General features: G+C 50.1%; 1 protein-coding gene across 1 annotated transcript; it reads left to right on the top strand.

Annotated features, from left to right (window-relative positions):
* The first annotated feature begins 12,608 nt into the window (after positions 1 to 12,608).
* Positions 12,609 to 20,821, top strand: hdc (histidine decarboxylase). The gene is made up of 12 exons (XM_060072349.1): positions 12,609 to 15,398; positions 15,534 to 15,706; positions 15,823 to 15,936; positions 16,145 to 16,267; positions 16,797 to 16,934; positions 17,648 to 17,791; positions 17,872 to 17,938; positions 18,135 to 18,297; positions 18,387 to 18,477; positions 18,565 to 18,663; positions 18,872 to 18,973; positions 19,764 to 20,821. The coding sequence occupies exons 1-12, from the start codon at positions 15,371 to 15,373 to the stop codon at positions 20,580 to 20,582; spliced, it is 2,061 nt and encodes a 686-aa protein (XP_059928332.1). The 5' UTR covers positions 12,609 to 15,370; the 3' UTR covers positions 20,583 to 20,821.
* The last annotated feature ends 2,134 nt before the right edge of the window (positions 20,822 to 22,955 follow it).

Here is a 22,955-nt window from a genome sequence, read left to right as displayed (position 1 = left end):
AATCTTCCTCCATATCTTCTATTTCTTCCGTAATAACCTTTTCTTCGTTTCTCTTCGTCTATATGTTCACTCTTCAAGTCTATGTTCGCTCTTCAAGTCTATGTTCGCTCTATTAGGGAGCGTCAACAAAAACACGGTCTCCAGGCAACCGTTTCAGTTAGCGGCCGTCAGGAATATAACCTTTTCTTCGTTTCTCTTCTAGTCTATATGTTCACTCTTCAAGTCTATGTTCGCTCTTCAAGTCTATGTTCGCTCTTCAAGTCTATGTTCGCTCTTCAAGTCTATGTTCGTTCTTCAAGTCTATGTTCGCTCTTCAAGTCTATGTTCGTTCTTCAAGTCTATGTTCGCTCTTCAAGTCTATGTTCGCTTTACGCGTCAAGCAGAGAACCAGCGTCAACAAAACACGGTCTCCAGGCAACCGTTTCAGTTAGCGGCCGTCAGGAATACATTGTAGCACGTGAACACTGGTCGCTACAATATACTGGGAATATATATATACTATAGATATACACCATACACACTACATTATATATATTATTATAATATATACATTCATATAAAATGACATATACATATATTAGCAGAGAGAGTGAAATAGCATGGGTTACATACTCCCCCCCTAGAACGCATTAGTCCCTTCATGCGCCTGCCACCTGGCAGGACCCTGGAGGAGGCCTTCCAGACTCTTACAGAAGGCAACAATGGCCAGGATCAAGGGTCTCCCAAGAGTGTCATAGTGCAGTCTATCAGGTCGTTGTCGTGTTCTGCTTGATCTCCTGATTTCAGCTTGTGTTCCTATGTTTTCTGACTGTTCAGCTTGAAGCAGAGGATTGATGGCCGCTGCTACTTCTTCCTCCACAGCCGTGAGATCTGATCTATGATCACATTTGTGTCGTTGATCTGTATCCACAGGCTCAAGGTTATCATGAAGAGGCTCCACTGCATGTTCCTGAAGCTCTCCCTGGTGTGAGTGTTCCAGGGCATGGCGAATATTTCCAATGGCAGCTTCTAAGCTCTCAGCAGTAGGAGTCTGATCTGAGTCTGCGGGGTCTCCTCTCGACACTCCTTTCCACAGTCTTGATGAAGGGTCCCATTTCAGTCACTTTGGGCCTGTGCACCACCACAAGCTCCTCTTCATCACTGCTGCAGACGTCAACATCCTCTTCATGGCTCAGCATGTTGTCCCTTGCATCCATCGTTGGCCGCTCTCCGGATCTCAACTTCATCATCTTAGAGGGGCCTTTTTGCTCAACTTCCTTCCCATCGGTGACAGGTAGGAACCCACATGGCAAGAGGAGGTCCCTGTGGAGGGTGCGTAGGGGGCCGCCACCCTTATCCGGCTTGACGACATAAACCGGTCCATCTCCCATCCTCTTTTCGACTGTATAGGTCCCTCTCTCCCATCTGTCCGCAAGCTTGTGTTTCCCTCTGATGTTGACATTTCGCACTAAGACTCTGTCACCTGCGATCAGTTCTGCTGCTCTGACCTTGGCATTGAACCTTGTCTTGTTCTTCTCTCCCATCTTCCGTGCACTCTCTGCAGCTAGAGCATAGCTTTCCCGCAGACGTTCTCGAAGGCTCTTTACATACTCAGTGAGTCCTGGCATGATTCCCCTGTGGCTGGAATCCCAGAACGAGGTCGATGGGAAGGGTCGGTTGTCTGCCAAACATCAGCTCATAAGGCGAGTAGCCGGTGGTGTTGTTCCTTGTGCAATTATATGCGTGGACAAGTGGCTTCACAAAGTCTCTCCAGTGGTACTTGTCTTTGTCCTCCAGCGTTCCAAGCATGCCGAGCAGGGTTCTGTTGAATCTTTCGACTGGGTTCCCGCGAGGATGATAGGGGGTAGTCCTCACCTTTTCTGCTCCTATCAGGGAACACAGCTCTTTGATGGTGTGACTTTCAAAATCCCTTCCCTGATCGCTATGAAGGCGGGCAGGGAACCCGTAGTGAACGATGAAGTTCTCCCAAATTGCTTTAGCTACAGTTCTTGCTCTTTGGTCTTTTGTGGGAATTGCCACAGCAAACTTAGTGAAATGGTCTGTAATCACCAATACATTTCTTGTATCTTTGTTGTCTGGTTCAATAGACAAATAGTCCATGCAGACTAATTCAAGGGGGTAACTTGTACTGATGTTCATCATTGGGGCAGCCCTCTCAGGGATTGTTTTCCTTCTGAAACACCTCTCACATGTGTGACACTTCACATCGACTGCTTGAGCCATCTTTGGCCAGTAAAATCGGGCGCGGGCCAGGTGAAGGGCGCGCTCAAGTCCGAGGTGCCCCACTTCATCATGAACACCTTCTAGTGCTTTGGCTCTGTATTTCTCGGGCAAGACTAACTGATAGCCTTCTGTTCCTCTGTCAACATACCTCCTGAACAGGACTCCGTCTTTGAGTTCAAGTCGATTCCACTCTCTGAGGAAGAGCCTCACCTCCGGTAGCTCTAACTTAATCTCTCTGAACGAGGGCTTAGTGTCTCTCTCAATGAGTTGGATGACCCGCCTTATGGACAGGTCTGCCCTCTGTAAATTGTGCCAATCCTCTTGAGTCATCCCTGGAACAGTTTTTTGTGCAAGGCAGGTGTAACTCAGGGGAATGGCGGAGGGGTCCACCGCTAGGGACTCTGCTAAGGCGGGGGGTTCCGGGGGGTATTCACAGGGCTCCAGTCGCACTGAGTGTCTTTGGCAGAGGGCAGTGAAGGTGTCCTCTGAGAGTACTTTGTGATTCCCGCCCAGCACACGTTGACGGAGCTCCTCGATCCTCTCTTTTTCCTGGAGGAAAGCATCGTCTTCTTGTGAGGGTTCCTGGGGGCGCCTTGACAGCCCATCTGCATCTTGATTTGTATTACCAGGCCGATACTTCACTTCAAAACGGTACGTTGACAGAGCTGCTAACCAGCGGTGACCTGCTGCATCGAGTTTTGCAGAGGTCAACACATAGGTCAGAGGATTGTTGTCAGTAAGGACTGTGAATTCTGTACCATACAGATAATCATGGAACTTCTCACACACAGCCCACTTCAGTGCTAAGTATTCAAGCTTGTGCGTTGGGTAGTTGCGTTCACTTTTCGATAGCCCTCGGCTAGCATAGGCTATGGCCCCAAGTGTCCCTTCATACTCTTGGTAAATGGCTGCACCAAGGCCTTCTCCACAGGCATCTGTGTGGAGAACGTAAGGGAGGTTAGGATTGGCGAAAGCCAGTACAGGTGCTGAGGTCAACCTGTCTATGAGTGTTCTGAAAGCGGTTTCACAGTCCTGTGTCCATTCACTTCCTGGACTGGCTGGCTGGATAGGAAGGCGCCCAGTGGGCATCCTTACCAGATGCCCGAACCACCTCAGCTGACTCCTTTCTAAGTAAAGGAGCAGCGGCTCTAATCCGAGTTCCTCACGGATGGCTGAGCTTCTCACCCTATCCCTAAGGGAGACACCAGCCACGCTTCTGAGAAAACTCATCTCGGCCGCTTGTACCCGCGATCTCGTCCTTTCGGTCATCACCCAGCCCTCATGACCATAGGGGAGGATAGGAACGAAGATCGACCGGTAGATCGAGAGCTTTGCCTTGCGGCTCAGCTCTCTTTTCGTTGCAACGGTGCGGTAAAGCGAACGCAATACCGCCCCCGCTGCTCCGATTCTCCGGCCAATCTCACGCTCCATAGTACCCTCACTCGCGAACAAGACCCCGAGGTACTTGAACTCCTTCACTTGGGCTAAGGACTCATTTCCTACCCGGAGTAAGCAATCCATCGGTTTCCTGCTAAGAGTCATGGCCTCAGATTTAGAGGTGCTGATCCTCATCCCAGCCGCTTCACACTCGGCCGCCAGCCAATCCAGTGAGCGCTGAAGGTCACAGGCCGATGATCCAATGAGGACCACATCATCTGCAAAAAGCAGTGACGAGATCCTCAGACCACCGAACTGCAACCCCTCCCCACCACGACTACGCCTCGATATCCTGTCCATGTATATCACAAACAGGATTGGTGACAAGGCGCAGCCCTGGCGGAGACCAGCACCCACTGAGAACGAAACTGACTGGCTGCCGAGGACGCGAACACAGCTCTCGCTTTGGGAGTACAGGGATTGGATGGCCCTGAGGATAGACCCCCTTACCCCATACTCCCGCAGCACCTCCCACAGTTTCTCCCGGGGGACCCGGTCATATGCCTTCTCCAGATCCACAAAACACATGTAGACCGGATGGGCATACTCCCAGGCCCCCTCCAGGATCCTTGCGAGAGTGAAGAGCTGGTCCGTGGTTCCACGTCCGGGGCGAAAACCGCATTGTTCCTCTTCAATCTGAGGTTCGACGATCGGCCGAACCCTCCTTTCCAGCACCTTGGAGTAGACTTTACCAGGGATGCTGAGAAGTGTGATACCCCGGTAATTGGCACACACTCTCTGGTCCCCCTTTTTGAACAGGGGAACCACCACCCCGGTTTGCCACTCCTTTGGCATTGTACCCGACTCCCACGCGATGTTGAATAGGCGTGTCAACCATGACAGCCCCTCAACACCCAGAGCCTTTAGCATTTCTGGCTGGATCTCATCAATCCCTGGGGCTTTGCCACTGCAGAGATGTTTGACTACCTCAGTGACCTCCACCAGGGAAATTGACGACGAAACACCATCAACCTCGAGCTCTGCCTCCAACATAGAGGGCGTGTTATTCGGATTCAGGAGTTCCTCAAAGTGTTCCTTCCAACGTCCGACGACCTCCTCAGTTGAGGTCAACAGAGTCCCATCCTTACTGTACACAGCTTAGATGGTTACCCGTTTCCCCCTCCTGAGGTGCCGGATAGTCTTCCAGAAACACTTTGGTGCCGACCGAAAGTCCTTCTCCATGGCCTCTCCGAACTCCAAGCTTAGCCTCCGACACGGCAGCAGCTGCAGCCCTTCGGGCCTGTCGGTACCCTGCAACCGAGTCAGGAGTCCTCCAGGATATCATATCCCGGAAGGCCTCCTTCTTCAATCGGACGGCTTCCCTGACCACCGGTGTCCACCACGGTGTCCGAGGGTTACCGCCCCTTGAGGAGCCTAAGACCCTAAGGCCACAGCTAGCCACCGCAGCTTCAGCAATGGAGGCTTTGAACACCGCCCACTCCGGCTCAATGCCCCCAACCTCCACAGGAATGCCAGAAAAACTCAGCCGGAGGTGTGAGTTGAAGATACCTAGGACGGGGGCCTCCTCCAGACGTTCCCAGTTCACCCGCACTACTCGTTTGGGCTTACCAGGTCTATCCGGAAATTTCCCCCATTCCCTGATCCAACTCACAACCAGATGGTGGTCGGTTGACAGTTCCGCCCCTCTCTTTACCCGAGTGTCCAAAACATGCGGCCTCAGATCAGATGACACGATCACAAAATCAAATCATTGATCATCGGCCTAGGGTACTCTGGTACCAGGTACACTTATGAGCACCCTTATGTTCGAACATGGTGTTTGTTATGGATAATCCATGACTAGCACAGAAGTCCAATAACAAACGACCGCTCGGGTTTAGATCAGGGAGGCCGTTCCTCCCCACCACGCCTCTCCAGGTGTCTCCATCGTTGCCCACGTGGGCGTTGAAAACACCCAGCAGAACTACGGAGTCCCCTACTGGAGCCCCATACAGGACTCCATTCAGGGTCTCCAAGAAGGCCGAGTACTCTGAGCTGCTGTTTGGTGCATAATTACGCACAAACAACAGTCAGAGTTTTCCCCCCTACAACCCTTAGGCGCAGGGAGGCGACCCTCTCGTCTACCGGGGTAAACTCAAACACCGCGGCGCTCAGCCGGGGATTTATGAGTATCCCCACACCCGCCCGGCGCCTCACGCCCTTGGCAACTCCGGAGAAGAATAGAGTCCAACCCTTATCCAGGAGTACGGTACCAGATGAGACTGTGTGTGGAGGTAAGCCCCACCAGATCTAACTGATAGCGCTCCACCTCCCTCACAAGCTCCGGTTCCTTTCCCCACAGCGAGGTGACGTTCCACGTCCCCAGAGCCAGCTTCTGCCGCCCGGGTCTGGTCCGTCGAGACCCCTGACCTTCGCTGCCACCCATGTGGCTGCGCACCCGACCCCAACGGGTCTTCCCACAGGTGGTGGGCCCATGGGATGAAGAGAGGGGGGGTGCCACGTAGTTTGTTCGGGCTGTGCCCGAACGGGCTCCGTGGCAAACCCGCCTGGTGGCCGGCTCCTGGAGCCCTCCGTCTGGGCCTGGCTCCAGACGGGGGCCCCGGTCTTCCTCCGGGCTGGGTCACATCTCCTCTTCTTACGTTATTCATTGAGGATTTTTGAACCATTCTTAGTCTGGCCCCTCACCTGAGACCACTCTGCCATGAGAGACCCTACCAGGAGCACAAGGCTCCAGACAACACAGCCCTCAGGTTCACAGGGACACGCCACCACGATAAGGTGACGGTTCCAGGAGAGATATACTATATTGTATAACCTAACGTCCCACCAATATTTATACCACTTGCTTACTCTCTATATGTCATTCATGGTTTTATATTTATAATTTTTATTTTACTTTACATTTAATTCTTCATAATTCAGGCATTACAGAACTTTCATGGTCATAAATAAAAACTACGAACTGCAGTTTAATTTCTTTGTTTGTTCTTGAATTGACGTAGAATGGAGCAAAGGCTCCTGGGATTGGGAAATGCGTTTATCCAATAAACAGATGGAGGTCAAGTCTATTTTCGGAAATGTAGGGGGATATATGAGTGTCCCCACGTCGAATGGTATGACCCAAGATACGTCAGACAGAGAAAGCGCACAAATTCGACGGTACCACCTTGTCATTTGTTTACCCAGGTGCCATGGCAACACCATTGCTACCTCTTATTGGCTGAATCTTTGAGAACGTTGTAGACTCAATCGATACAAGGTCGCGGGGAGACGAAGCTCTGTTCGTTTGTATATTTTATTTACGTGACCATATTTTTGTTTTATGTTAAAAAAAAAAGAATCAAAGAACCAGTTCTTCTTGTTTTGGGGAACAAGTTCTTGTCGTTCACGTTCGGGATTCGTTCGTTGTGAACGAATCGGTCGCGACCGACCAATCCCTACTCTCCACTCAGTCTCTGCTAGATCAGTGGCGTTTTCTCCCGGAGGCCAAGGGAAGCCAGGCTTCCCTGTTTTTTTAGGCTGTAGTTGTCATCCAATAAAAACATTTATATTAACAGTTTCGTTAATTATTTTGTGCTGTGTTGCTGTAATTTCTTCCCCATTTTCATCCTCTCATTGACCATTTCACAATGCGCGATACTGCGCCCCTGTTATATACTGAAGACGCGGCGAAACACGACACTGCACACGGCGAGGAAGCCAGCCCGAGCTGGCATCCCTTGGTGAAAAAAAATGAAAGAATTGACCAATCAGGTGAGGCTACCGTCATGACACTGCCCTCCTCTGATTGGTCGGGAGGGTGTCAGGAGGGGGCCAAGGGAAGCCACTCGGCCCTTGGCTTCACACCAATCAAATCAAAGCATCATTATCAACGTCACCGAAAAATCAATAACAAAACAAATAGCGCGAAATTAGCATAGTTTGAATTGTTTACATTTTTGAGTAGCCTACTTAGCAAGTGCAGTTATGGAGGGTGGAGATTTAGATTATTTACTTAAAAATAATTTTACCAAACTACCACAACAGCAGTGAATCTAAATAAAATCCGATGGCAGGCCAACACCGAAGCTGAAACTGCGCGTTGAGAGAAAGCAAGGCTTCTTTCGGATGTTCAATGAAGAAAACTACGCGAACGGAGTGGCTAGCTGGCAGCAGCAAACCTCAGCGACTATTTTGCTGGCCATGTCTTCTTTTGGACAAGGATTCATGCTGCCTCAACAATCCCTGGGTCACTACAGGATTCGTGGACCTTGCCAACTTGTCCCGGGCAATCAAGAGGCACGGTAAATCAAAATGCCACATATTATTTATCATATCAAATACTGTGATTGTGTGAGTCGTGTTACACGTGAACATGAAACTTGAAATAGCCGACAGCTGCGCTGTCGATTCTTTGACCATCAGCGGCTTGTGCATTTCGGTCGGGGAGGGGTTGCATTTATATAACAATGTGTGTGTGTGTGACATACGAAGCTGTGCACCATGGGTGATCGGGCCTTTTCTGCTGCTGCCCCTAGACTATGGAACGCCCTCCCTGACCACCTGAGGGCTCCACAGACTACAGCTCTTTTTAAACGGAACCTCAAAACCCATCTCTTTAAAAGAGCATTCAGCTAAACTTTCTTTGAGGTTCCCCCTTTTTTTAATAGTTTTTTGGTATTTTTTTCTCTGAAGCACTTTGAGATTCTTGAATATAAAGTGCAGTATAAATAAAATTTATTATTATTATTATTACAGCTCTTTTTAAACGGAACCTCAAAACCCATCTCTTTAAAAGAGCATTCAGCTAAACTTTCTTTGAGGTTCCCCCTTTTTTAATAGTTTTTTGGTATTTTTTTCTCTGAAGCACTTTGAGATTCTTGAATATAAAGTGCAGTATAAATAAAATGTATTATTATTATTATTATTATTATTATAATAAAATGTATAATTTAATGAGATGTTTAGGAGTAGGCCTAGTGTTTTTGTGTGTGTGTGTGTGTGTGTGTGTGTGTGTGTGTGTGTGTGTGTGTGTGTGTGTGTGTGTGTGTGTGTGTGTGTGTGTGTGTGTGTGTGTGTGTGTGTCAGATTACAGGCATGTGTAAGTCCTGGTAAATGACCAGGCGCTCAAATAACTCTTGTAGTTGCGTTAAATACATCCAAGCTGCAACGTACTATTTTCTCTAAAGGTTTGGCCTCACTTGGCTTCCTCAAAAAAGATCCCCACGCCACGCCACTGTGCTAGATCGTCTCTCGTAACTCACAGAGCATTACCGCAACTCCAGAACTGTTTCCACAATGCTGATCCGTCCTGTTCCGAACCCTCGCTTGTCTGACCACCCGCCTATTGTCAAGTCCCTGCCGGCCTGTCTGCTTCCCTGTTTCCTGCTCCTCGCCTGCCTGTCTGCCCTCCTGATACCGACCCCTCGCCTGCCCGACTACCCGCCCGCCGACGGAACCCCCAGTCTACCTGATTGCCTGCCGGTCCCCGAACTCTGGCCTGCCCCCGTTTACTCTGCCTGCCCGATCCTGATCATCTGTGCCAACAATAAACCTTTGGACTGCCCTGTCACCATTGTCAGTCTGTGCACTTGGGTCCTGCCTAACCCCCCCGTTACAGCACAGTCTGGCCAAGAATGGACCCAGCCCAGGCTGACGACCGGATCTCCCGAGTAGAGAGTGCCCTGCACCAGGTGATGTCCGCTACCATGGCTGCCACGGCACAGAATCAGCGGGACCTGGCGCACGTCCGCCAGGAATTGGCGAACACCCAAGTAGGCGCCGCCGCTCCACCTCTCGTCCCTTCGCCCCGTGAGCGCAATGTGGGGATTCCCGAGCGTTATGATGGCGACCCTACCACTTGTAACGCCTTCTTGTGCAACTGCTCCATCATCTTCGCCCTTCAGCCGCTCACCTTCGCCTCCGAAGAAGCCCGGGTGGTTTACACCATCAACCACCTCTCTGGGCGGGCGCGTCTTTGGGGCACAGCTGAGTGGCAGAGAGGGACCCCCACCTGCCGCTCTTTCCAGACCTTCGCCGACAAGCTTGAGGAGTCTTTGGTACCGGACCTCTGGGGGCCGAAGCCGGATAGGAACTGTTGGCCCTTTCCCAGGGAAGCCGCTCACAGACTATGCCATTGATTTCCGTACCAGGGCCCCCATGAGCGACTGGAACCCAGCTGCTCTCTGTGATGTTTTCTTGCGGGGCCTGGCTGGGCACAACGAGGACGAGCTCGTCGCCCGTGATCCACCGTCTACGCTGGAGGGCCTGATCGAGCTCGCCACCCGCCTCGACCACAGTATCCAGGCTCGCAGGAGGGAGAGGCGTTCAGAGGCTCCGTCACGTCCTACCCAGCCACGTAGCCCTCCTCTCCCCAGGTTCCCAGTAACCAGAGGCATACTGGTGAGCTCCGTAGTAGACTCTACCTCTCCCAGAAGATCGAGCCTCTCCGGTGAGCTCCTGCTAACCTCCGGTTCCCCTCCCATAGCCGCCCCCGTCGATTCAGGGGCCGACTAGAGCATCATGGACAGGTCCCTCGCTCTGCGGCTGGCACTCCGGCCAGAGAGACTGCCGTCGTCGATTTCTGCTAGAGCCCTGGATGGACACGTGCTGGGGATGGTAACTTCTCGGACAAACCCTGTGCACATGCTCCTGCCGGGGGGCCACAGGGAGACCATCCAGTTCCTGCTTCTGCCTACACCCAGCCAGCCTGTCATCTTGGGTTACTCCTGGCTTCGCAGGCACACCACCAACATTGACTGGTCTACTTTTTCCGTCTGGGAGTGGGGAGTGACCTGTCAGCAGTCCTGTCTCAGGACGCCTGTTCCCCTCGTTCCTGCCCCAGCCTCGGACATCTCCGGGTTCCCTGCAGCTTACCATTACCTGAGGGAAGCCTTCAATAAGGCTAAGGGTACCTCGTTGCCTCCTAACCGTCCCTACGATTGTGCCATCGATCTGCTTCTGGGCACTTCACCCCCAGTGGGGATGTGCTCCAGTGGGGGCATGCTTCCCGGCCCATCTGCCATCCCGGCATCCAGCGGACCCGGGACTTCCTGCAGCGACGCTTCTGGTGGTCGTCTCTGGGGAAGGATGTCCGGGGCTTCGTCAATGCCTGCCCTGTATGCAACCGGAATAAGACCTCTCGCCGCCCACAAGCCGGCCTCCTGCATCAATTGCCCATCCCCCATCGTCACTGGTCGCACATCTCCCTGGACTTTGTGTCTGGTCTACCTGCGTCCAAAGGCCACACTGTCGTCCTCACCATCGTCGATCGATTTAGTAAGCTGGCCCATTTCATTCCCCTTGCTAAACTCCCCTCTGCCAGGGAGACTGCGGAAATGGCCCTCCACCACGTCTTCCGCCTCCATGGACTGCCTATTGATGTCGTTTCTGATCGGGGGCCCCAATTCACGTCGGTCTTCTAGAGGGAGTTTTACAGCCTAGTTGGGGCTTCCGTCAGCCTGTCTTCCGGCTTCCATCCCCAGTCCAATGGACAGACCGAGAGGGTGAACCAAGATCTGGAGAGCACCCTTCGCTGCCTGGTGAACCGCAATCCGGCTTCCTGGTCCGACCAGCTAGTGTGGGTAGAGTATGCGCATAACACCCTCACCAGCTCATCCACAGGCCCAGGCCCGGAGTGGCTAATCGGGAGGACTGGGACAATTCCCGCTGGGCCGGTCTGACTTTTGGGCTGCGAGGGCCGGTGTTCAATTATTATTTTTATTTATTTTGTGCCGGTGTTCAGTCATGGCACTGAGTGGGTATCACGTGTATGCTGTTACCGCTGTCGCTGGGCCGTCTCCACTTGCAGCTCTTTTCTTTTGTCATCTGTCATCAAATCAGGGAGCTGGCAGTCTTTTTGATCATGTCAATGAAACTGGGACGAGGACGCAGCTTAAGGGCACGGCCACCAACAAGAAACAGACGCAGACGCAGCCTGACGTAACGTCCGTGCACAACGTCCGTGCAAGGAAAATAATAATGCAACATGGAAAATAAAAAGAGCAAAGGTGGCGCAGAAAAGCGAGGATTAAAAAGAGAAAAGCCCTGGAGACACATGCAGCCAAATGTGCAAAAATCGGCAGCATTTTCAATCAAACGTGCTCGCGGTCTAAAACGACCAATGAAAACGATACGGGTACGACAAGATGTTGAACAAAATGCAACTTTACCTGCACCGTTCAAGTGAATTAATTAGCCTATCAAGTCAATGAATTGGTTGGCGTTGTAACATATAGCCTGTCTAACCTCACGTTACATAATTTAAATAATATTATGATGCAACGCCACATAACTGGCCACAAACTTTGTCTTGTCTCAGATACAAGATGCATCACCAAGCACCATGAGCCCACAGGTCCAGAGTGTGCAGGTAGGATTGCTCATTAAGAGAATATTATTAGAATTAATATAATGTAGAGTATTGTGTAGACCTAGCCTGGTCCTACCAGACTCGTGCTTCATTTCATTTGCACAGAGAGTCTGGACCTACTCGATTGACAAACGTTAACTCACTTGAAGGCGGGTGTCTGTTGAAGTTTTATCAGCCACCCCCCGACTTAGAGAAGGAGTCCTCCTGTGCCTCTGCACAAGCCCTCATTTGCCACTGCAGATGCACCTGGGACCAAATCCGCGGACCGCCACGCTGCCGCTGCCACCGCTCCACCCGCGACCTCCCCCTTAAGTTGGAGAGTCGCAAACTGGCCCCCAGGTCTGTAGGCCCCTTCCCCATCACTCGTGTCATTTTACCCCGGAGGCGGGACGCCTTCGGCTCCCTAGGTCCATGAGGATCCACCTGACATTCCATGTCTCCAGAGTCATGCCCGTCCAGGGGAGCCCTCTGGCTCCTCCCGTTCCGCCTCCTCCCCCTCTGCTCGTCGACGGCGGACGGGTGTACACTGTCTGGCGCCTCCTTCGTTCCCGCCGCCGTGGACGTGGGGTACAGTACCTGGTGGATTGGGAGGGGTACGGTCCGGAGGAGCACTCCTGGATCCCGGCTCGCTTCATCGTGGCGTCTCATCTCTGTCTTCCACTGGTCCCATCCTGACCAACCTGCCCCGTCCTCTCGTCTGCCCGCTACGGTTCCATCTGCGGGTGGTTCTTCTGACCTCCCGAGGAGAAGGCACTCGGATGTCGCGTCCACCTCGTCTACGGAGGACGCAATCTCCAATGCCTCGGAGGAATTCTAACCCTCCTCCGGGCCCCCTCCACCCTCCCTGTTCGATCTAGGACGTCTGGAGCCGTCCCTTGCCGGGGGGGGTACTGTCATGGTCCGCCCCTGGTTTTCCCATTCACCTGCCTGCCACCGTGATCTCCTCTAATTAACCCAACCACCTTCACCTGTGCTCCCTCTATATAAATCCTCTCTCCACTCAGCCTCTACCAGTTCGTCTCTCGTTACTCAAAGAGCTTTCCCGCAACTCCAGAACTGTTTCTACAACGCTGATCCTGCCTGTTCCCGAACCCTCGCCTGTCTGACCACCCGCCTGTTGTCGAGTCCCTGCCGGCCTGACTGCTTCCCTGTATCCTGCTCCTCGCCTGCCTGTCTGCCCTCCTGATACCGACCCCTCGCCTGCCCAACTAGCTGCCCGCCGACGAAACCCCCAGTCTACCTGATTGCCTGTCGGCCCCCGAACTCTGGCCTGCCCCCGTTTACTCTGCCTGCCCGATCCTGATCATCTGTGCCAGCAATAAACCTTTGGACTGCCCTGTCACTGTTGTCAGTCTGTGCACTTGGGTCCTGCCTAACCCCCCCGTTACACATATATCCAGCAGTTATTATTATTGAGACATTCTCAATATTTTATTCATATTGTATCTCAACAAAAGCATCAAAACAGAAGCTGCGATGAAACAGAACTGACTTTGATGCCATGTGATGCGTCCACACTTAAACTTCCATTAAAGAGCAGCCATACTGCAATTACCAAAAGCCGCTTTCATCAGCCTCGGCACGGCCGTCAGCAAGGATGGGCAGAACTCAATGGTCCCATTGTCTTCTGCTTTATTTCCCATCGCAAACATCGTTTTTTCAGTAGCCGTGCTGTTTGTGTGATCAGACTTGCAAATGTTTGAAGTCATTGGTTTGTGTTGTCATCTTTCTTTGAGAAGGATCAAAAGATACATAAGGTCCTTTACATCAATCCGAAGAGCCACAACGCTAAGGTTGGCTCTCTGGATTCAGTCATTTGCCCTCAGATTTGGATAACATTGTACAGCAGTAGCTAGGGAGACTAGAAGAAAAAGGTTATTTAAATGTGAATGTAAATATTTGGAGAGATTTGGCAGTCCAATCTTTTTTATAGTTCAAAACCTATTGAGTATCTTTCTTAAAAAGTTATTTTCCCAGACTTAAGGTCTAAGGTCTTAATTTTTTAAATGTTATTAGCTAGTGATTTATAAATAGGTTGGAGCACATAACCTAATCTGACCATTTATTTAAATCCATAATATCTGCAATTGTTCCTCTAATGATATTTGTCGGCTGCATAATAAGGCGTGGTGATCATCCCTTCGAGCGTGTTTGCTTTAGTCCACCGTTCGCGTCATCCTGCGGTCCGTCTGCGTAAACCCAAGTCCTTCTGAGCACAATGCACAGCAAACATCCAGGAATGTGAACCCGCCAGGTGCTGCTTCATCTTTTGTCCGGGCCTGAAAGGAGATTTGAAATCTGCCTTACGTAGCTTATCCCCTCCTCATCCCGTTCCTCTCCACTCAGGACGGACTCATTCATTCATTGTGCTTTTTGTGTTTGTTTTTAATCATTGTCCACTGCAAACATCCTCGGTAGCACTCCGCTGCTGTGGCCCAATACACCCCAGGAAACAATAGATATGCAATACCAATGTTTGTTGTATCAAAACGGTTTCACCAGCGCAATTGCTTTGTCCCATAGAGCTGTTCATTTTTAGTTACAATAGCCTACTATTTTATCCACTATGCAATAGGCCTATGCATGCTGTGAAAACACCTGCACCTCAAGGAACATGGAAATGACACAAGACATGGTCACACATTTGAGCTATTTGTGAGGAGGATCACTCAGGCATATGATTATGTTCAATGGGCATAATTAACAGGCCAGACGTTGGGATTATTCAAACATCCTTTCTACAGCGTTTCTTTATACGAATGCAGACCATTATGCCCATTTTGTATTACAGTTTAGTAAACAGACAACTATATTCACATTTTCACATTTAATAATTACAAAATTGATGTTAGTAGGCCTACAGAATAACAAAAAGTTTCAAATGAATAGTGACACTGCATTAGTCTGAACAATGTGTGGGATAATTCAGGTTTTAACGTTTGTTCTTTGGCCTCATAAGAGGTTTATTGAATGCCATATTCCTTGATCAGTCACTCAAGTTAAAATATATAGTAAATATATATATATATATACATATATCACTTATGTAGGTTTGTTAAAATGTAAATTAAAAAGTTAAGTAGACCTATATTTGTTGTTTTGACATTTCTTTTGCACTATTTACAATACGCCTACAGAAGGGAGAAGGTTTCTATTTGTTAAAAAAAGGCAAGATAAAAGCATGAACATTATAGATAGAAAAAAAAAAAGGAAATTGATAATGTTTTTTTGAAGGCTTCCATGCGTCACTCAGCGAGGGCGTGCCCTCCATAGTGGGGTATATCAAGCCGGGATCCACAGCATCCAAACATCCAATCCATCAGCGTCACCGCAGACACCTACCTCCACCTTGCATCTCCTCGTCTGTTTGTGGACAGAACTCAGGCACTCACTCGCACAATGGACGCAGAGGAATACAACCGTAGAGGTAGAATTCCGTTTAATTCCAATGCGATTGACCTCTTCACAGGCCTAATGTACCGTTGCAATGTAGAACCACTTTTAAAGTTCTGAAAAGGTAACAACGTTTGAATTGTAGTTAACGTGTCTGTTTTCCAAATAGCGAAAGAGTTAGTGGATTACATCACGGAGTACCTGGGCTCCATCAGAGACAGGAAGGTGATCCCGGAGGTGAAGCCGGGGTACATGAAGGAGCTGCTCCCCGACTGTGCGCCCTCCGAGCCGGACAGCTGGGACTCGATCTTCAAGGACATCGAGCGTGTCATCATGCCCGGGGTTCGAACCTTCACTCAAAGTCGCTGTCTCTTTTAATTAAAAGAGCCGCTCACTCAATTGAATGTTAATTGGTGTTAAAGCGCTGGAGTAAATTTCCTTCTTCTGCTGTTCCTCAGGTGGTTCATTGGCAGAGTCCCCACATGCACGCCTACTACCCGAGTTTGACGTCGTGGCCCTCCATGCTGGGGGACATGCTGGCGGACGCCATAAACTGTATCGGCTTCACCTGGGTATGTAACGCTATACAAGCGCAACACCATGTTTTTTCCACATTTTTGTCATACAGGCTATTGGTTTCTATTCGTCAATTTATTAATTATCAATAATTAATTTGGCACCATTCAACCCGTGTTATGTTCTAATACATACAATCATGCAATCAAACAATCAACAGTAGGAAATACTGACCTTTACAATGTGTGTGTTGCCTTTGTACAGGCCTCCAGTCCTGCGTGCACAGAGCTGGAGATGAATGTGATGGACTGGCTGTGCAAAGCCCTCGGGCTTCCCCCCTTCTTCCTCCACCACCACCCGGACAGCGTGGGGGGGGGCATCATCCAGGTATCGTACACGCACACGCACGCGCCACGCCCACATGCACACGCACCATATTCTACTGTAGGCTGTGAGTTGTGAGCTGGTAAACCTAGCGATTGTTAATTCTTGGCACTTGGTTCTGTGAACATCTTTACTGTACTGATAGTGATATATTGTTTCTCTTTCTTCTGACAAATGTACTTATGTCGCTTTGGATAAAAGCATCTGCTAGCTAAATAATAATCTAAAATGTAAGCGTAGCTAACATAAGATGTAACATATAGCCTGTTTTAAAGTAACACGTCACAAAAAGCTGCTGAGAAGTCTGAAGGGAGATGCATTGGCCTTATTTGCCGTTCAGTTCCTCCACTCAGTTAGCATTTAGCTCCCAGATGAAGCCAAGATGGCTGCTAGGTGAACGACCCCACTGACTCTAACATTCCGGAGGTGCCCCAAGACCTCCTGGGTGAACGGGTCCTCAAAAAGCTGACCAAGTACTACAGCGTGCCCAGCTTCTGTACTCTTCTCCGCTCCTCCGGTCCCCTGTGTTCAGAGCACGGTGAGTGAGAGCACCTTGGTGGCTCTGCTGGCGGCCAGGAGAGACCGGCTGCTACAGCTCCAAGCTGAGGTGGATCAGCCTGTGGACGACTCAGTGCTCAACTCACGGCTGGTGGCGTACGCCTCTGACCAGGTCAGTGCTGACTCACTACGTTATGATACTATATAACATCATAGCATAGTAGTGCATAGCATTTTGGAAAAAGTCTGCCGAGTCAGGATCGCTTTAACTCACTTTATTTGGTAAAGTTTTGGACTAGTCTTTATGAAGCAAAAGGAGGGGAATTGTATAGACACATGTGGTGATACACTTAGTAGGGCATTCTGAAGGATTACCTGGAGCGTTCTGCCCCCTGCGCTATGTGTTGTGACTTATCTACTGGGCAGGCATGGACTCAGTTATGTGCTCTGATTGGCTAAGCATGGTGCTGCCTCCTGGATACTCGTGTGTGTCACTATGCTGCTCTCTTGTGGCTACGTTGGCATTGCAACTTTGTTTGTGGCTATGTGCGGGAATTACACTTGTTTTTGTGGCCTTGAGCTTCTGGGTCTCTCGAACACCTGGGCCACTCGTATCTCTACAATTGGTACATGAATGAATTCTTCTTATTTGGGCCGGACGCCTCTCTAGGATGGGAAAGAAGCCTCTCTAGTCGCCAAGGACATACAGTATGTGGCGTGTTGGTATGAATGTGTGAATTATGTTACAGCTGTGATACGTGTGTATGAACGACATTGGATACTCTGAGTATGAATGACTCTTCTGCTGTAATACAGTGAGTATGAACGACTCTTCTGTGATATACGAGAGTATGAACGGCTGTGCTGTGATACGTGTCTCTGCAGGCCCACTCGTCCGTGGAGAAGGCTGGGCTGATCTCTCTGGTGAAGATTAGATTTCTGCCGACAGATGAAAATTTTTCTTTGAGAGGGGAAACATTGAAAGAAGCCATTGAAGAAGACCGGAAGTTGGGACTTGTCCCCTTCCTGGTACGTACTGACCGCCTGCTGAATCTATTATCACTTAATAAAGGACTAGATTGGCCTGAGTCTTCTTCTCTGTGGAACAGGTGTGCGCCACATTGGGAACCACGGGAGTGTGTGCCTTTGACAACCTCTATGAGTTGGGGCCTATCTGTAAGTTCTCATTTTAGAATGTGTATTAACCCAGACAACACACAGCCGCAACACATTAACCTTAAAACCCTGCTTAATGTGAGCATGTGATATGGATGCTCAGGTTCAACCGATTGATGTGCTAACAGCGTGTGTACGTCTGTGTACCGTGGGTTCTGTGTGTCGATGGTTCTGCGTTGTGGGTTCTGCTTGGCAGGCGCGGAGGAGGGCCTGTGGCTCCACGTCGACGCTGCGTACGCGGGCACCGCCTACTTCTGCACCGAGCTGCGCTGGTCTCTGAAAGGCATCGAGTTCGCTAACTCGTTTGTTTTCAACCCTTCCAAGTGGATGATGGTTCACTTCGACTGCACAGCCTTCTGGTGAGTCAGCTCAAAAACTTGCAGACATGACATTTGTATAAATTCCCATTGAAAGGGTGAAGCTCATTGCCCCGTCCTGATTGGTTTAGGGTGAAGGACAAGGTGAAGCTCCAGCAGACCTTCAGTGTTGACCCAGTCTACCTCAGGCATGAGAACTCCCAGGCCGCCACCGACTTCATGGTACGAAGCCCATGTCCCCCCGACCCACTCCAGAATCCAGCCCCCATTTTGTGCTCTCTTGTTGAATGGCGGTCTCTTATTTTACAGCACTGGCAGATTCCACTAAGCCGGCGTTTCCGTTCCCTCAAGCTCTGGTTCGTCATGCGATCCTTCGGCGTGAACAACCTGCAGGCTCATGTCAGACATGTATGTTGTATTGTTTTAAAGTATTTTCTTTCGTTTTTTGTATATTTTTGTTTTTTGTAAAATTGAAATAAAATTCAATTTTATTCGTATAGTCCTTAATCACATATACAGTCTCAAAGGGATTAACACACCACATATTTATAAACCAATAGAAGCAATGCTTTAGAGGGTGTGGTGTTTCAGGATCTGTTTGTTTCTCTGGATTCAGGGCATCGAGATGGCGAAGCTGCTAGAATCTCAAATCCGGAAGGATCCTCACTTTGAGATCCCTGCTCAGAGGCATCTGGGCCTGGTTGTCTTTGCTCTGACGGTATTTAAAACAGTTCACTGTGCATTCAAACTGATGTATTTTGATTTTAACTTTGAGTTTGAGTTGTTAAAAACATCTAAATTGTTGCGTACAAATGGTTTTGTTTGTAACAAATCTAGCTTGAAAATGGCAATATATTACATATCATATGTCATATTCTAGTATGTTATTCACATTTGAAATTCGGTTTCATTTCATTTTTTTTTTCAAGCCCTTAATCGACAATGTGCTGATCGCTGCACGATATTGGAATATCGCATAGTGATATTTTGCCTTTCTGCGATGCGTGTTGCGATATGACAATGGATTCATTGCATTGTCATAGTGCAATACAAAGATTCATTATTTATTATCATTGTAAAATTACTGGTAGTGAAGTATCCGGCAATGAAGTATCCTGTAGTGAAGTATCCGGTAGTGAAGTATCCAGTAGTGAAGTCTTCAGTAGTAAGGTATCCAGTAGTAAGGTATCCGGTAGTAAGGTATCCGGTAGTGAAGTATCCGGTAGTGAAGTATCCGGCAGTGAAGTATCCGGCAGTGAGGTATCCGGCAGTGAGGTATCCGGCAGTGAGGTATCCGGCAGTGAGGTATCCGGCAGTGAGGTATCCGGCAGTGAGGTATCCGGCAGTGAGGTATCCGGCAGTGAGGTATCCGGCAGTGAGGTATCCGGCAGTGAGGTATCCGGCAGTGAGGTATCCGGCAGTGAGGTATCCGGCAGTGAGGTATCCGGCAGTGAGGTATCCGGTAGTGAGGTATCCGGTAGTGAGGTATCCAGTGTCCTTCTCTTCAGGGAGGGAACGCGGTGACTCAGGAGCTGCTGCGGCGGCTCACCGCCTCCCGCACCATGTACCTCATCCCCGCAGACATCCACACCAAGCGCATCATCCGCTTCACCGTCACCTCGCAGTCCACCACGGCCGAGGACGTCCTCTCCGACTGGGCCACCATCTCCAGGACGGCCTCCGCTCTCCTCGCAGAGCTCAACCCTCCTCAGACCGGCCTAGAGGACCCGCCAGCCGCGGAGGACGAGGTGCTGAGCGTCCTCTCCCGGGCCGACAGTGTGGAGACCGGGGAGACCCGCTCTGAGAGGACGGGGGGCCCGGCGGTGCCGCTGGACAAGGCCCAAGTGGAGCTGTGGATCGACAAGGCCTGGAGCCGGCCCCGCAGGCCCATGCGGTCGCTCAGCTGCAGCAGCGCGCCGCTGCCCCACGCCTTCACCGCACCCTGGTCCAGGTTCGACTTTGAGGCGGCGCCCGGTCCTGCAGACCCCATCATTGTTCCTCCTCTGGGCGATGCCAAGACGCGGCCCCCGCCTCCGTCCGCAGGGGCGGATCAGCTGAGTAACATTCCGGAGGTGCCCCAAGACCTCCTGGGTAAACGGGTCCTCAAAAAGCTGACCAAGTACTACAGCGTGCCCAGCTTCTGTAACCCGTGGGTGCCCTGCAGCCGGTACCAGCCCTGCTGCCCCCTCAGTGTTCAGCTCAACCCCTGCCTCCTGGCCTCCGCGTGCAAAACCCTGAGCTGCGTGTGTTCCCATTCAGCGGGCGGCGCAGCTACCTCCACCTCCTCTGCCCCCCTGGACGCTTCCACCCAACAGGATCTACTGTAACAACCCTACAGGATCTTCTGTAAAGACACCACACCCTACAGGATCTACTGTAACCACACCACACCCTAGAAGATCTACTGTACCCACTCCACACCCTACAGGATCTACTGTACCCACACCACACCCTATAGGATCTACTGTACCCACACCACACCCTAGAAGATCTACTGTACCCACTCCACACCCTACAGGATCTACTGTAACCACACCACACCCTAGAAGATCTACCGTACCCACTCCACACCCTACAGGATCTACTGTACCCACACCACACCCTATAGGATCTACTGTACCCACACCACACCCTACAGGATCTACTGTACCCACACCACACCCTACAGGATCTACTGTACCCACACCACACCCTACAGGATCTACTGTAACCACACCACACCCTACAGGATCTACAGTAACGACACCACACCCTACAGGATCTACTGTACCCACACCACACCCTACAGGATCTACTGTACCCACACCACACCCTACAGGATCTACTGTAACGACACCACACCCTACAGGATCTACTGTAACGACACCACACCCTACAGGATCTACTGTAACGACACCACACCCTCCAGGATCTACTGTACCCACTCCACACCCTACAGGATCTACTGTACCCACACCACACCCTACAGGATCTACTGTAACGACACCACACCCTACAGGATCTACTGTACCCACACCACACCCTACAGGATCTACAGTAATGACACCACACCCTACAGGATCTACTGTACCCACACCACACCCTACAGGATCTACTGTAACGACACCACACCCTACAGGATCTACTGTAACGACACCACACCCTACAAGATCTACAGGATCTACTGTAACGACACCACACCCTACAGGATCTTCTGTGACGAAACCACACCCTACAGGAACTACTGTAACCCAACCACACCCTACAGGATCTACCGGATCTACTGTAACGACCCTACAGGATCTACTGTAACCAAACCCTACAGGATCTACTGTAACGACCACACAGGATCTACTGTAATGACCCTACAGGATCTACTGTAACGACCACACACCTACAGGATCTACTGTAACGACCCTACAGGATCTACTGTAACGACCACACAGGATCTACTGTAACGACCACACACCTACAGGATCTACTGTAACGACCACACAGGATCTACTGTAACGACCACACACCCACAGGATCTACTGTAACGACCCTACAGGATCTACTGTAACGACCACACAGGATCTACTGTAATGACCCTACAGGATCTACTGTAACGACCACACACCTACAGGATCTACTGTAACGACCCTACAGGATCTACTGTAACGACCACACAGGATCTACTGTAACGACCACACACCTACAGGATCTACTGTAACGACCACACAGGATCTACTGTAACGACCACACACCCACAGGATCTACTGTAACGACCCTACAGGATCTACTGTAACGACCACACAGGATCTACTGTAACGACCACACACCTACAGGATCTACAGAATATACTGTAATGACCTTAGATCCTATAGGATCTACTGTAAAGACCGAGTGTACCTCAACATCCAGACGCTTCGTGAAACAGGACTGTCACGCAGCAGATATTTACAGTCATTCATGTTTCAGACAATTCACTTTACTACTATTTTTTTTAATTATTATTTCCAAAACTCTTTTCATAAGGTCATTTGAAGCATGATTAATATTGATATGTTTCCCATAATGCTCTAGAAAGCAAACCTATTCATTGCTGACACGTTCCTCATTGAATCACATAACACACTATAGTTAATCAGGCTGCCCCCAACCCCCCCCTATCTGAGCTGTACAGCCGTGAAGTGATCAGGAAAGCCGACCTGATCACAGAGGACCCCTCTCACCCCCTCCATCACACCTTCCAGCTGCTACCACCAGGCAGGCGTTTCAATGGACCACTGACCCATAAAAACACCTACAAAAATATCCTTCATCCCCTCTGCAATAGCCCTACTGAACAGCACCAAATGAAGACCACAGTCAGCTGATACCTCAACACCCATCTCTTGTCTCGTCTTTTATGTCTGTGTGAATGTTTATATGTGACATGTCAAAGAAAATTTCCTGTAACCCTTGTACAACAGACAATAAAGTCTTATCTTATCAACTGCTATTCCGCCTGCAAACAGTTCTGCCGTGTTGCCCGCTGTGAAAGGTCAGAGCCTGATTCTCCCCTCTGTGATGCTGTTGAAGATGTCCTGGGTCATGGGGACATAGCCCTCACTGCTCTCCAGGTAGTACAGGGGGTCTGTGATGACCCCGGGGTGGAATCCCTCTTCCATTATCCCACGCTTCATTTTCTTATGGTTTCCGTTCACCGTCAATGCATCCTTATAACAATTTTCAATCAA

Source organism: Gadus macrocephalus, chromosome 14, assembly GCF_031168955.1.
Source record: "Gadus macrocephalus chromosome 14, ASM3116895v1".
In the NCBI taxonomy this organism is placed as follows: domain Eukaryota; kingdom Metazoa; phylum Chordata; class Actinopteri; order Gadiformes; family Gadidae; genus Gadus; species Gadus macrocephalus.
The sequence above is the reverse complement of the archived record's forward strand: the minus strand, read 5'-3'. Positions and strand labels throughout refer to the sequence as shown.

Bases quoted from the DNA above. Each gene is read 5' to 3' on its own strand.
- hdc (XM_060072349.1), top strand. From the start codon at position 15,371: ATGGACGCAGAGGAATACAACCGTAGAG. The intron at 15,937-16,144 runs GTATGTAACGCT...GCCTTTGTACAG, and splicing joins ACTGTATCGGCTTCACCTGG to GCCTCCAGTCCTGCGTGCAC. The intron at 17,939-18,134 runs GTAAGTTCTCAT...TCTGCTTGGCAG, and splicing joins CTATGAGTTGGGGCCTATCT to GCGCGGAGGAGGGCCTGTGG.